The sequence below is a fragment of the Pristiophorus japonicus genome, chromosome 5, assembly GCF_044704955.1.
Source record: "Pristiophorus japonicus isolate sPriJap1 chromosome 5, sPriJap1.hap1, whole genome shotgun sequence".
In the NCBI taxonomy this organism is placed as follows: Eukaryota; Metazoa; Chordata; class Chondrichthyes; family Pristiophoridae; genus Pristiophorus; species Pristiophorus japonicus.
Genome location: NC_091981.1, coordinates 48,117,565 through 48,131,103, shown reverse-complemented (window position 1 = coordinate 48,131,103; position 13,539 = coordinate 48,117,565). Strand labels below are relative to the sequence as shown.

General features: G+C 44.5%; 1 protein-coding gene across 9 annotated transcripts in view; it reads left to right on the top strand.

Moving 5' to 3' along the window:
• eepd1 (endonuclease/exonuclease/phosphatase family domain containing 1) overlaps positions 1-13,539 on the top strand; it is a 154,459-nt gene that overhangs the window by 137,650 nt on the left and 3,270 nt on the right. For 8 of the 9 annotated variants that reach the window (XM_070880610.1, XM_070880602.1, XM_070880603.1 and 5 more), the window contains 3 exons: positions 1,486-1,620; positions 6,125-6,251; positions 10,850-11,044. In XM_070880610.1, coding sequence (XP_070736711.1) covers positions 1,486-1,620; positions 6,125-6,251; positions 10,850-11,044 — 457 coding nt within the window. The remainder of the gene's footprint in view (positions 1-1,485; positions 1,621-6,124; positions 6,252-10,849; positions 11,045-13,539) is intronic. The other variant, XM_070880611.1, reaches the window with a different exon arrangement.

Below are 13,539 nucleotides of genomic sequence, written 5' to 3'. Positions count from 1 at the left end.
GTTTAGGGAAACTGCAGTGCTGTTGATCTCAACTCTGCTGGTGGGATGTTGTATGCATGTTTTGAATAGCTTCTCCGTCTCAAGATGGTCACGACAGGGAGTGTGCAGTGATACATATTTTGGGGCATATTCCCTGCAGTGGTAACTAATTTCATTTGGCAGTTACTATTGTAATTTAATGATGCTTGCAGTAACTCTGGCTGGGAACATTTCTGTGCTTTCACTGCCAGTGAATCATAACTCTCGGTGTCTGATTGGTTCAGTTATGAGAACCTTGTCTATCGTATGGAGAATGATGGGAGTGTGCTGCAGGCTGAAGTAGTACATCTGAGCCTAGGCACCACTTAACTATTGGTAGAAGCAAATCCTTAAGAGACCTTACTATAAAAGTTAATTCTCAGGAGGTGCATGTTGTTAGCAAGGCCAGCATTTATTCCTCATCTCTCGTTGCCCCTGAGAAGGTGATACTCAGCCGCTATATTCTTGAACCGCTGCAGTCTGTGTTGGAAGGTACTCCCACAGTGTTGTTGGGTAAGAAGTTCCAGGATTTTGACCCAGAAACGATGAAGGAATGGCGATACATGTCCAAGTCAGGATGGTGTGTGACTTGGAGGTGATGGTGTTCCCATGCGCCTCTGCCCTTGTCCTTCTAGGTGGTAGAAGTAGCAGGTTTGGGATGTGCTGTCGAAGAAGCCTTCGCGAGTTGCTGCAGTGCATCTTGTAAATGGTATATACTACAACTATGGGGAATCTGTGGTTGTATGTTTCAAAAAAAGAAGTGGGTAAATCAATCACCTCTTTTGGTAGCACGGGCCTTAGCAGGGGTTACGACATTTGGCAGAGAGAAAAAGAAGAAAAAATCAGCCAGTATCTCCTGGTAGCTATTCAGTAAGTGCTTCACGTGTAGATTACTGGTTAAAAGGTAGGATCCCACTTAACTATGAAGCATCCTCCACCCACCCCCCACCACCCCCCCCCCCCCCACTCCATGCTGACATGAGGTCCCGTCTGCCCTCTCAGTTGGATGTAAAAGATCAAACCCATTTGAAGAAAAGCAGGGGATTTTTTTCCCCACAACCCCACCCCCGGTGGTCAAGCCAATATTTATCCTTCAACCAACATCACTAAAACAGATTACGTGGTCATTACTTCATTGCTGTTTGTGGGACCTTGCAAATTGGCTGCCGCATTTCCTACATTACAACAGTGACTACATTTGAAAAAGTACTAAATTGGCTAGAAAACACTGAGATCCCCAGAAATCGTGAAAGGCGCCACATAAATGCAACTTCTTTCTTTTCTTTCACTCATTCTAGGCTTATAAATGAAGAATGGCCACTTGGGTGACGCAATGGAGGCTGCCAGTGGAACTGCACCCTAGCAGAGTAGAAGGCGGGGGTCGGGGGCTGAGGAATTAGGTTAAACTGATATCTCCCTGATAAGATGTGATAATGTCTGTTTTTGAACTGTTTTGTTTCTTCTCAGAGTGCAGAATATGCTGGTTATCTTTGGGACAGCAGTTCCAGAATCGAAATGAAAACGGCCTTTCTTCTGGAGAACACACAAACCAATGGGAATGGGAAACCCTGTGTCACCCAGCCCTATCTTGCACGTTTCAAGGTGAACACTTTCTCTGTGTCTGTTAAACATCCCTGCTCCTAAAGGGATTATATTGTCTTCTTGAATAATTGGGAGCAGGGAAGAAAGCCCGCATGTGAGCATCTGTATGTGTTTAACCCAATAATCTCTTTCACCAAGCTCCCACATGAGACAGAATGGCCGATAGCTCATGTTGGGAATATTCCGGGTACTTTTCAGACTTGGCAGTGGGTCCTTGTAAACTGGCAGCGCATGTCGGCAATCCAGTTATATGCCACGCTTAGTTTTTCGACCGTTTCAATTAACGGCTGTAACATCATGTACAGCACATGCCCAAAATTCCAATATGTGTTACTGGTTGGCGAGGCTTCCTGGCGGCAGTGCCAAATCCAAAAATTACTCCAACCGGGTAGAGTAACCAATTACCGATACCCACTTCTATTTGATGCCAAAAAAGTATCCCCTTGTTATGATTGGAGTTGTGTTGGTGGAGGAGAGTGTGAGTATAGGTGTACCAGGTAGAATAGCTCTAGTAAGCTTTTGTTAATATCGAATGATTACAGCACAGAAGGAGTCCATGCCAGCTCTTTGCAAGAGCACTTCAGTTAGTCCCACTTCCCTGTGCTTTCCCCGTAGCCCTGCATATTTTTTTCCTTCGGGTACTTATCCAATTCTCTTCTAAAGCCACGTTTGAATCTGCCTCCACCATCCTTTCAGGCAGTGCATTCCAGATTCTAACCACTTGCTGCATAAAAATGTTTTTCCTCATGTCGCCTTTGGTTCTTCAGCCAATCTGTGTCCTCTGGTTCTCGACCCTTCCGTCAATGGGAACAGTTTCTCTCTCTCTACTCTGTCTAGACCCCTGATGATTTTGAATACTTCTAACAAATCTCCTCTCAACCTTCCCTGCTCTAAGGAGAACAACCCCAGCTTTTCCAGTCTATCCACGTAACTGAAGTCCCTTATCCCTGGAACCATTCTTGTAAATCTTTTCTACACCATTTCTGAGGCCTTCACATCTTTCCTAAAGTGTGGTGCCCAGGGTTGGACACAATACTCTAGTTGAGACCAAACCAATGTTTTATAAAAGCTCAACATAACTTCCTTGCTTTTGTACACTCTGCTCTATTAATGAAGCCCAGTATGCTTTTATAACCGCTTTTTCAACCTACCCTGCAACCTTCAGCGATTTATGCACATATCCCCAGGGTTCATGCACCCCTTTTAGAATTTTATCTTTTAGTTTATGTTGCTTCTCCTCGTTCTTCCTCCCAAATTGTATCACTTAGCACTTTTCTGCATTAATTTACCACATGTCCACCCATTCCACCAGCCTGTCTGTCCTCTTGAAGTCTATCACTGTCCTCCTCACCGTTTACTATACTTCCAAGTTTTGTGTCGGCTGCAGATTTTGAAATTGTGCCCTGTACACCCAAGTCAAAGTCATTAATATGTCAGGAAAAGCAGTGGTCCGAGGATGCATCCCATCCGGTCCTGGTGACTTATCTACTTTAAGTACAACCAACCTTTCTACTACCTCTTTTTTATCAATTTTTATCCAATTCAATATCTCAACTACCTCCTCTTTCACTATGACTTTGGCAGGATCTTCTTCCTTGTAATAGACAGATGCGAAGTACTCATTTTATACCTCAGCCATGCCCTCTGCCTCCATGTGTAAGTCTCCATTTTGGTCCCTAATGAGCCCAGCCCTCCTCTTACTACCCATTTACTATTTATATGCCTATAGAAGACTTTTGGATTCCCTTTGATGTTAGCTGCCAATCTATTCTTGTACTTTTGTTTTCTTTTGCCCCTCTTATTTTTTTCACTTTCCCTCTGAACTTTATATATTCAGCCTAGTAAATGTAATATTACTTTCATAACACATGAAATATATATATTAACATATGAAATATATATCTACGCATTAAAGATTGATTGTGCAGTGGCTGTAATGGCTATAGAAGATCAGGCCTGGAATATTGGAGATATTACCACAATAGCCATCCATGAGAAGAGATGAAAAATATAGTAAATGTATTGTAAATCAGTAAAGGAGAGCCTGGGGAGTAATCTGGTACGAACATGGGTTGTGTTATGAATGTACTACTACATTTACAGCACAAACAGGCCATTTAGCTCAGTTGGTCTATACCAGAGTTTATGCTCCATATGAGCTTTATCTTGCAATATTCAGCATATCCTTCTATACCTTTCTCCCTCGTGCTTATCTAGCTTCTCCTTAAATGCATCTATGCTATTCACCTCAACTACTCCTTGTGGTAGCGAGTTCCACATTCTAACCACTCTGGGTAATGAAGTTTCTCCTGAATTTTTTATTGGATTTATTCATGACTTTCTTGTATTTATGGGCCCTAGTTTTCAACTCCCCCCACAAGTGGAAACATCTTCTCTACCCTATCAAACCCCTTAATAATTTTAAAGACATCAATCAGGTCACTCTTCGGGCTTCTCAATTCTAAAGAGCGCCAGCCTGTTGAGCTTTTCCTGATAGTTATAGTATCATCCTTTAAAATCTGGTTTGCATCTTTTTGTAATGTGAAGACCAGAACTGTGCACAGTACTAAGTGTGGTCCAACCAAGGTACTGGGAAGAGATAAGACTTTAATGCTACAGAGAACTACATGCTAATATCCTATATAAACCCAACAGAGGGTTCCAACTATTTAAATGTGCAGCAGTTGGGGGGCAGCTTTTTTTAAAAAAAAAAGGAAATTGTGCCCGATGGTTCTCACATTGGCATGGTAGGTAAATCCACTTCCTGCTTTGGGTCTGTGCTGCACTCAGGAGGAGGTCCCAGATTCCATAGCCCAACAGTATGCCAAAACAGCCCGCTCACTCGGAGTGGCCACTTGTTTGAGGCGTCGGGCTTGCTGGTGCCCTTGAAACCGCACACCCCTTCCCTTCGAGTGTGTGGGGGGATGGAGAAAGGAAGCTGAGGTGCGGGATGTGAAAATAAATGGCTTCTAATCTGTACTTATCATTGCCTGAAAAGCACAGAAATGATGATGATAACTGTTTCAGGCTGTGACCGTAAATCTGACCATGGGATGATTCCCTTGGTAATCTCTGCTCACAGCTATTGTAATTTACGAGAAACTGATCAGTGAACGGGTGAAGTTTCTCTCGTTACAGCTTGTAGTGAGTGTAACCATTTTGTTCCTAATTTAGTAGCTTTACAGGATTTGGAGGAGAAAAAGTGCATATATAAACTTTATTTTAATCACTGTTTACACTGTAGCAATAAAGGGTTTTCTACAAAAAAGGAAATAATTTGCATTTATATAGTGCCTTTCACAACCTCAGGACATCCCAAGCAGCTTTGCAGCCAATGAAGTATTTTTTGAAGTGCAGTCACTGTTGTAATGTCGGAAACGCAGCAGCCAGTTTGTGCACAAAAAGCTCCCACAAACAGTAGTGAGGTAAGGGACCAGTTTTTTATTTTAGTGGTGTAGGTTGAGGGATAAATATTGACAAAGACAGCAGGAGAACTCTACTCTTCGAAATAGTGACATTGGGTTCTTTTATATCCATCTGAGGGGGCAGACTGGACCTCCAACAGTGCAGCACTCCCTCAAAGCCTCCTTGGTAAAGTGCAACATCCCCACCTGGCACCTGGGAATCCCTGGCCCAAGACCGCCCTAAGTGGGGGAAGAGCATCCGGGAGGGCGCTGAGCACCTTGAGTCTCGACACCGAGAGCTTGCAGAAACCAAGCGCAGACAGCAAAAGGAGTATGCGGCAAACCAGACACCCCACCCACCCTTTCCTTCAATCACTATCTGTCCCACCTGTGACAGAGACTGTAATTCCCGTATTGGATTGTACAGTCACTTTTAGAGTGGAAGCAAGTCTTCCTTGATTTTGAGGGACTGCCTATGATGACTCCCTCAGTACTGCACTAAAGCATCAGCCTAGATTTTGTGCCCAAGTCTCTGGAGTGGGATGTGAACATGCATCATTCTGACTCGGGGACGATTGTTGCCAACTGAGTCACGGCTTTTTAATTGAAAGACATGGGAGGAAAGATAAAGTTATTTTTCCGTGATTTTTGTGTGCTTGTAATTTGCAAATTGCAGTAAATTCTTTTGGTATTACACACTGGATTTGTCTTGCTTTAATCTTCTTATACAGAAGTAGTGACCCATTTTCGGTGTTCGTTTTCATCCAGCTGTTCGTAATGTTACCAACCCTGGTTGAACATATTCCTAGAGGTTTCATCACATGACCTCCCTCCTCCAACTTCCTGCCCAGTCAAACAACATTTTTTCTCAAATCCAATACTTTTATAACTAAAACAAAAGTGTTCAAAGAAAGTGAAGAAAACAATCCATTTTTTTTAATGCCCCTATGATTTTTCTGCAAGGTGCTCACAGCTGTGTCCTGGAGATTAATCTTTAATTCCTGGAGACTCGGGATAATCCTGGAGAGTTGGCAACCCGCGCACTTCAGTGCTTACTTGTAGTGGATCCCATTCTGTTATTTGTGTGTTTTTCTCTGCAGGTTGGAACAGTCAATGTTACCCTGGTGAATATCCATCTGAAAGGAGCAGTCCCTGCGGGAGAGAAAACTCATGCTGACATGCATAAAGCTTCGTTATTTACAGACACTCTTCAGGACACACTGAAAGGTAAAACACAGCACTTGCAGCAAAATAAAATACCTCTGCGTGTAATTCTCTCAGAATAACTTCTCACAAGGAATCTGGGTCGTGGTGCAGCAGACAGTTGGGACTGTACAACTCTTTGTTTTTCAACTCCTTTCCCTTCTATCCTGCGGATGTTTAGTCATGATGCGATGTTGGTTCCCATCGATTCCCAGCCACCCTCCTGTACTTCAATCTACTGGCCAGCCTTTATGCATGAGCATGCTATTTGGAGGTTTTGGGGGGCGGGGCAGGGATCAAAACGCAAATCTTCGTTCAAGAGTGTTATGTTATCCAGGCACTTATTTGTACTTCAAAAATGGCCACCATGCTCCACTCTTTGTCTATGATTGGTCCCCTTGGAGGACAAGCCACACCCTGAAGTTTCACAGGAATGTGTAACTGGAACCACCAAGGTCTCACTAACTTTGCAAATTATAACTCAATCCACTTTGACTTCCTGAAGCGACAGAGGACAGAGCTCCCCGGAAGATAGCAAGGGCCAGCCAAAGTGCCTTACCCCAGTCCAAGTGCATACCACCCCGCCCCCCCCCCCCCCACCAATACCATAGATGGGGAAGGCATTGTGTACGGATTGTTAACAGGTATATTGGGTATATGAAGTGAACAGTGGCATGTCATTACTTATGGATATCAGCCACACCAATGATCACTCTTGTAAGGGATTGGAAGAAAGTGATCCATCTTCCCTGAGTTCCCTCTCTCTCACTTCGGATTCCAGCCCCCCTCCCCCGCTCTCCCAGTCTCTCTCTCTCATCCACTGCCCCCCCCTCCCCAGGCTCTCTTCCATCCCCCCCACCCCCAGTCTCTCTTCCACGTTTCCCCTTCAGTCCTACACCGGCCCTCTCGCCACCCCCCCCCCCCCCTCCCCTCCACCGGCCGCCGCTCTCGGCCCACTGTGAGAGGTCAGGGTTGGAGCGGGGGAGAAAGTTGGGGCCGTGCCTGGGGGCGGTGTGGAGGTGGGTGGAAAGAGAGTCGGTGGTGGAGGTGGGGGGAGAAGAAGAGGAGAGTTGGGGGAGGGGGAGAAAGAGAGTCTGGGGGGAGGCAGAGGAGGAGGAAAGGGAGTCGGGAGTGGGGTGGTGAAAGAGTCGGTGGGAGGACGGAGAAAGAGAGTTGGCGGGGGCGCGGAGAAGAGAGTCTGGGCCTCAGTGGAGTCTCGTGCCACAGGTCCTGCTTCTCGGCCCCACGTGGAGGGAATGATTCGGGGGTCGGTGAGGGGGGCGGTGGGTTTGACAGATGTATGTCTGTCAAAAAAAAGTGCAGTATAAATAGTTACACTGTTATGTTATATTCGAAAATTTTGTCAGCCCATACACGGTTAATATTTGAGATTTTAAATTAACTTTTAACACACACTTAATACAGCATTAACTTTGAAATATTATGGCAGAAAATGACCTAGAATAATTGCACTGAGCTTACTGTTTTAAAAGCAATGTTTTCAGAGGTTATTTAGGGATGTACAAAGCTGCTATGGCCATTGTCTACACTTGACCTCATTTATCTTTTAAATATGGCGGTCAAAAATTGGTTACAAAATTGCTGCCTTTTGATTTGAAGAGGAGCTGGGGGGTTGTCCCTGGTGTCCCGGGTAATATTTATCCCTCAACTAAAACAGATGATCTGGTCATTATCACATCGTTGTTTCTGGGACCTTGCTGTGCTCATATTTGCTGCCACATTTCCAACATTACAACAGTGACTACACTTCAGAAATACTTTATTGGCTGTAAAGCCCTTTGGGACGTCTTGACGTTATGAGGTCATGAACGGCATGATATAAATGCAAGACTTTTTTCAGCTTGTGATAACTTCAGCAGCCACTATGTCCAACATTATATTATTTGAATACCTGTAGTAAGAAATAAAACGGAACTACGTGAGATCCCTGAAGAACGACTCGGGTCATGGATGGCCTACTGTCCCAGAAAATTGATATTTAATAGGTTATTTGTTGCGTTTTCCAGTATTTTGGATCAGCTGTAATTTCAAGCCACAAATCATTTCACTTGGAAGGTTATAGTTATTTTAAATATGAAAAGAAAATATTTGTCACTACTCCGACTTCAGTTTCTCCCAATGGAATTTAACCCCAAGACACAATGTTGGTTTTTATTTGTGAATTTCTTCTCAACATAACCAATATTATCATAGAATCATACTGTACAGAAGGAGACAATTCGACCCATCGTGCCTGTGCCAGCTCTTTGGTAGAGCTATCCAACTTGTCCCATTCCCCTGCTCTTTCCCTATAACCCTGCAACTTTTTCCCCTTCAATATTTAGCCTGATGGGGGAGGGAGGTGTAGAGAGACTGAACATCCATGGTGGAAAGGAGACGGTTCGGGCTCGGAAACTGTTGACTGTTAAAGTGGCAGAGGGCCTTGGAAGACTTGTAGGCCAGAATAGACTGAACAAGGGGAAAAAAATAGTCGAGAGAGGAAGAAGTAAGTTCCGTGGGGCAAGATCAGGCTGAAACAATTGGTCTACCAGGGCAGTCCTATTTGTGAATCCTGGGATGGAGGTAAAAGCGAGCTGTGCGGGATTGAGGGACTGTCATTAGAGGCCATGGGCGGGGGGATCTCCGGAAGTGGTGAGGCCAGTGATGGTCTGGATCCCTCTAGTATATATCTTTTTAGAAGCCCAATAGTTGTAACTGTCAGCCACAATAATTAACACTTAGTCAGGGACCCACTGTTGACTGCCTCTGACTTGCAGCTTTAACGAAGTTTTAAAATAACATTGCTACGTTTTTAAGATTGATTTTAAACTCATCCTGATGAGTAAGCCAGTGTTCTATTGGATTTGATTACATTTGTCAACAATTAACTTCTAAATATTAGTTTATTTTAAAATACATATATTTGATTCAATCTGGCCTACAGCAACCAAATAGCTGACAAACCCAACTTTTTTTTTGTCAAACTTGTGCATGCCACAATAGCTCAATTAGTAGTTTCCTGTGCATGTTAGGAGCAGATTTAGCATAGCACAGACCAATCGGATCTCCTGCACGGAATCACATGCCAAGCTGCCAACAACTGTTGTTCATTCCGGACCTTCCCTTTAAGAGATTCCCCTTTCATAGTTACTTTGTCAGTCGGGAAGGCTGACTCCATTGTGCCACGGACTCCATTTCCTTAGCACTGAATCCATTCACCTCCTTTAAATGGAACCAGACGGTATGAAATAAATCATCATCATCATCATAGGCAATCCCTCGGAATCGAGGAAGACTTGCTTCCACTCTTAACATAGAAACATAGAAAATAGGAGCAGTAGTAGGCCGTTCGGCCCTCAAGTCTGCAACGCCATTCAATATGACCATGGCTGATCCTCTATCTCAACATATTCCCGCTTTTTCCCCATACCCCTTGATGCCTTTTGTTTCTAGAAATCTATCTATCTCCCTCTTAAATATATTCAGTGACTTGGCCTCCACAGCCTTCTGTGGTAGAGTTCTTAGGTGGCTGTACAGTCCAATATGAAAACCACAGTCCCTGTCACCGGTGGGACAGATAGTCGTTGAGGGAAGGGGTGGGTGGGACTGGTTCCGCGCTCTTTCCGCAGCCTGCGCTTGATTTCTGCACGCTCTCAGCGATGAGACTCGGGTTCAGCGCCCTCCCGGATGAACTTCCTCCACTTAGGGTGGTCTTTGGTCAGTGTAAAGCACTTTGAGATATCCCAAGGTCATGAAAGGTGCTATATTAATGTGAGTCTTTCTTTCATGGCCAGCAAGCACTCTACTCTGAACTCCTTCACAGCAAACAAGCCAAAGGTGGACAGCGGAAACGATACAAGGACACCCTCAAAGCCTCCCTGATAAAGTGCAACATCCCCATTGACACCTGGGAGTCCCTGGACATGAAAGAAAGACTCACATTTATATAGCGCCTTTCATGACCTTGGGATATCTCAAAGTGCTTTACAGCCAGTGAAGTACTTTTGAAGTGTAGTCACTGTTGTCATGTTTGTGATCTTGAGCTCAGCTTTAAACCCCATATCCGGTCAATTACTGAGATCACTTGCTTCCAGCTCAGCAACAATGCCGTCTTCTGCCACTACCCCAGCCCCCTCTGCACCTAAAACATGCCTTTGTCACTTCTAAATGACTACGTCTTGCTGGCTTCCTATCCTCCCTCATTAACTGCAACTAGTCCAAAAATCCTCTGCTCGTGTCCTCAGTTGGCATCTGCGCAGATTTATTTTTAGTAGAGGGGGTAGATGATGAGAGGATAATGGTATCCCATCAAGTCAGAATGACTAAAGAACCAGTTTGTTCTTTCAGCCCAGTAGCAGGGAAATGTTTGTATCTCCTAAAGCTCCAATTGTGAAGAAACAAATAATCGTATTGAATTAAAGCCAGATTCATGTTCAGTGGTAATTCTGGGCTGCGGAAGAGACTGAATTCACATACATGTTGATTCCACCCTGCATTAAAACTGTATCCTTGTGACTGTTAAACTACTAATGCGCCTGGTCTTCTCTTGATACAGTTGTTAATGAGAGTACTTCTGGACTGTTAAAGTGATTTTGTTTTCCTCCTATTTGTTTCATTTTCAGGTGAAAAGGATGTTGTTATTTTGGGGGACTTCAACCTGTCGTCTGACGCAAATGATTTTGATCTCTTCCGAAAAGAGAAGTTTCTTCACTGTGTCCCAGCAAATACTTTCACAAATATTAGCACTAAGAATCCTCAGGGTTCCAAGTCTACAGACAATATCTGGATCAGTCGCTCACTCAAGAAGATGTACTCAGGTAAGCACCAACTCTGATGAGGGCAGATTGACAGACATAAGAAGCGTAGAATGCGCACCATTATTTTAAAATAAAACCTGTGCAAATTGTATGATAGACTTGGGGTTAAATTAAATTGTTTGAATGCCCCTTTCCAACCAGTTCATTGTGGGAACCACTGACATGATGCAGGCGGGGCGGAAAGTCGGGCGCGGCGGAAACCCGATTCTGCCGCCCCCAGCTCGGGGGCAGTTGTGGAAAAGTCACACCCTCCATCTGCCCCCAGTTGGTACTTTACCGACCAGGGGCAGACAGAGGGTGTGACCCATCCACAATTGCCCCTGGGCCGGGGGCGACAGAAACGGGTTTCCACCGTGCCCGACTTTCCACTCCGCCTGCATCATGTCTCCAAGAGGCGGGAATGGGCCTTAAAAAAAAAAAAAGTGGGCAATTTCTGCCCAATCACTTTTTAAAATAAGGGACTGAATTACATCTGTATGCCCTGGACCATTTAGCCCCTGCTTCACCTGACTTGGTCTTGACCCTCCATGTTCAGTGCTGATATCGGTGGATATATGTTGCACAGTACTGGTCAAAGTGTTCAGAACATAGTTTTATCCATTATTTAAAATGCAACAATTAAAAATTTATTTTAAAGAACTTTTTTTTTGTAAAGAAATCTTGTGCAACTTTTGCAACAAAAAAAAACTTTCTTAAAAATATTATGTATTCCCCTTACTTATCTGAGGCTCTATGCCAGCTAACAAGATGACTGACGCCATCTGCTGCCCTACAACCCGCCCTTGAAGCCCACTATTCACACATGATCGAGAGGATTCTAACACTTGGAGGATTAAATTATGAGGTCCAATTGCATAAACGGCTTGTATTCCCTTGAGGGGTGATCTGATCGAGGTGTTTAAAATGTTAAAAAGGATTTGATAGGGTAGTAAGGTAGGAAAGAGAAACGATTTCCTCTGATAGAGGAATCAAGAATGAGGGGACATAATCTTAAGGTTAGAGGTAGCCCATTTAGGAAGGAAATCAGGAAGCACTTTTTCTGCAAAGGGTAGTGGAAATCTGGAATTCACTTCTCCAAAAGGCTGTGGGTGCTGGGATAATTGGAGCTTTCAAGATTGTGGTCAATAGATTTTTTTTTAAGGGAAGGATAGTGTCATGTATCCCACATGGCTACTGTTGGTACTATCTCGAGGTGTGCCACCAGGGGGAGATGGTAAGTGGGAGACTTGTATAGGTGTGCCTGGCCAAGTATAAAAGGCAAGCCACCAAATGTGATCCTCACTCTGGAGTTAACGAATAAAGGACTAAGGTCACTACAGTTCAAGTACAACACACTGTCTCATGGAGTCATTACTAGAGCATCTAAGGACACAATAGGTAGCAAGGGATAAGGAACTTAATTAAGACATGTAAATGGAGTTGAGGTGCAGATTAGCCATGAATGGCAGAGCAGGCTCGAGGGGGTTAGCCTACTCCTGTTCCTAAGTTTCACAGGGGTTTTCACCGATGAGCCTTATCCTGTTCTTACCTGATATCCACACCACGTGTTTTCCAGCAGGGAGCACTGAATAATCTCAGCAAGAATCCAGATGATTATTGATTTGCCTTCTCCTCTCGCTAGGAGGATTGGCAGCATCCTCCTTTCTCCTTCCCCTCCCTGCAAAAATTATTTTGCTGATGGATTTTAGATCCGCCCACTGTAATGAAAGGATGGGGAGGTAATGGCTCATGACGGGTGTTAATCATGCTCTGTAGATTGGAGTGAAGAGATATTTGGCCAAATTTGATTTAAATTGGCAGTATGCTATCGATTTAAAATAACTCAACACCCAAAGACAACAACAACTTACATTTATGTAGCACTTTTAACTTGGTAAAACATCCGAAGGCGCTTCACAGGAGCATTATCAGACAAAAATTTACATTGAGCCACAAAATATATTGGGGCAAATGACCAAAATCTTGGTCAAAATGATAGGTTTTAAGGAGTGTCTTAAAGGAGGAGACAGAGGTGGAGAGGTTTAGACACCTAGGGGCCGAAATTGGCCCTTCTCTTAAGGCCTGTTATGTGGCGGAGTGGAATGGTCTGCGATTTTTCATGGAATGGCTGCCATTTTGAAAATTGCCCTCCTGCGGTATCCCGGTGCTGACCCACTCCCCCCACTTAAACGCGGCTGCTGCCGACCCGTCCGAAGTGCATCATCAGAGCGTGTACCGTCGATGTTCCCCCATTCCCCCCGGCCAAACGTGAAATTCCGCGGAGAAAATCTTGCTGCCGCCATTCAGTGCCACCAACAGCTTTTTCTGTCTGAGCACTGTATTTGCAATGTTTGTAAAATGGCGGTGCGGCCTCCATTAAAGGGGAGGGCGGCATCTTATTTTTTATCTTGTCGGCCGACTGCCAGATTGGCAAGACAATTATGGCCCCGGGTTCAGCCGGTCCGTCAACAGGCAGCCTGGCACTCCCTCTTGGGTGCCAGGCCGCTGGCCCAGCT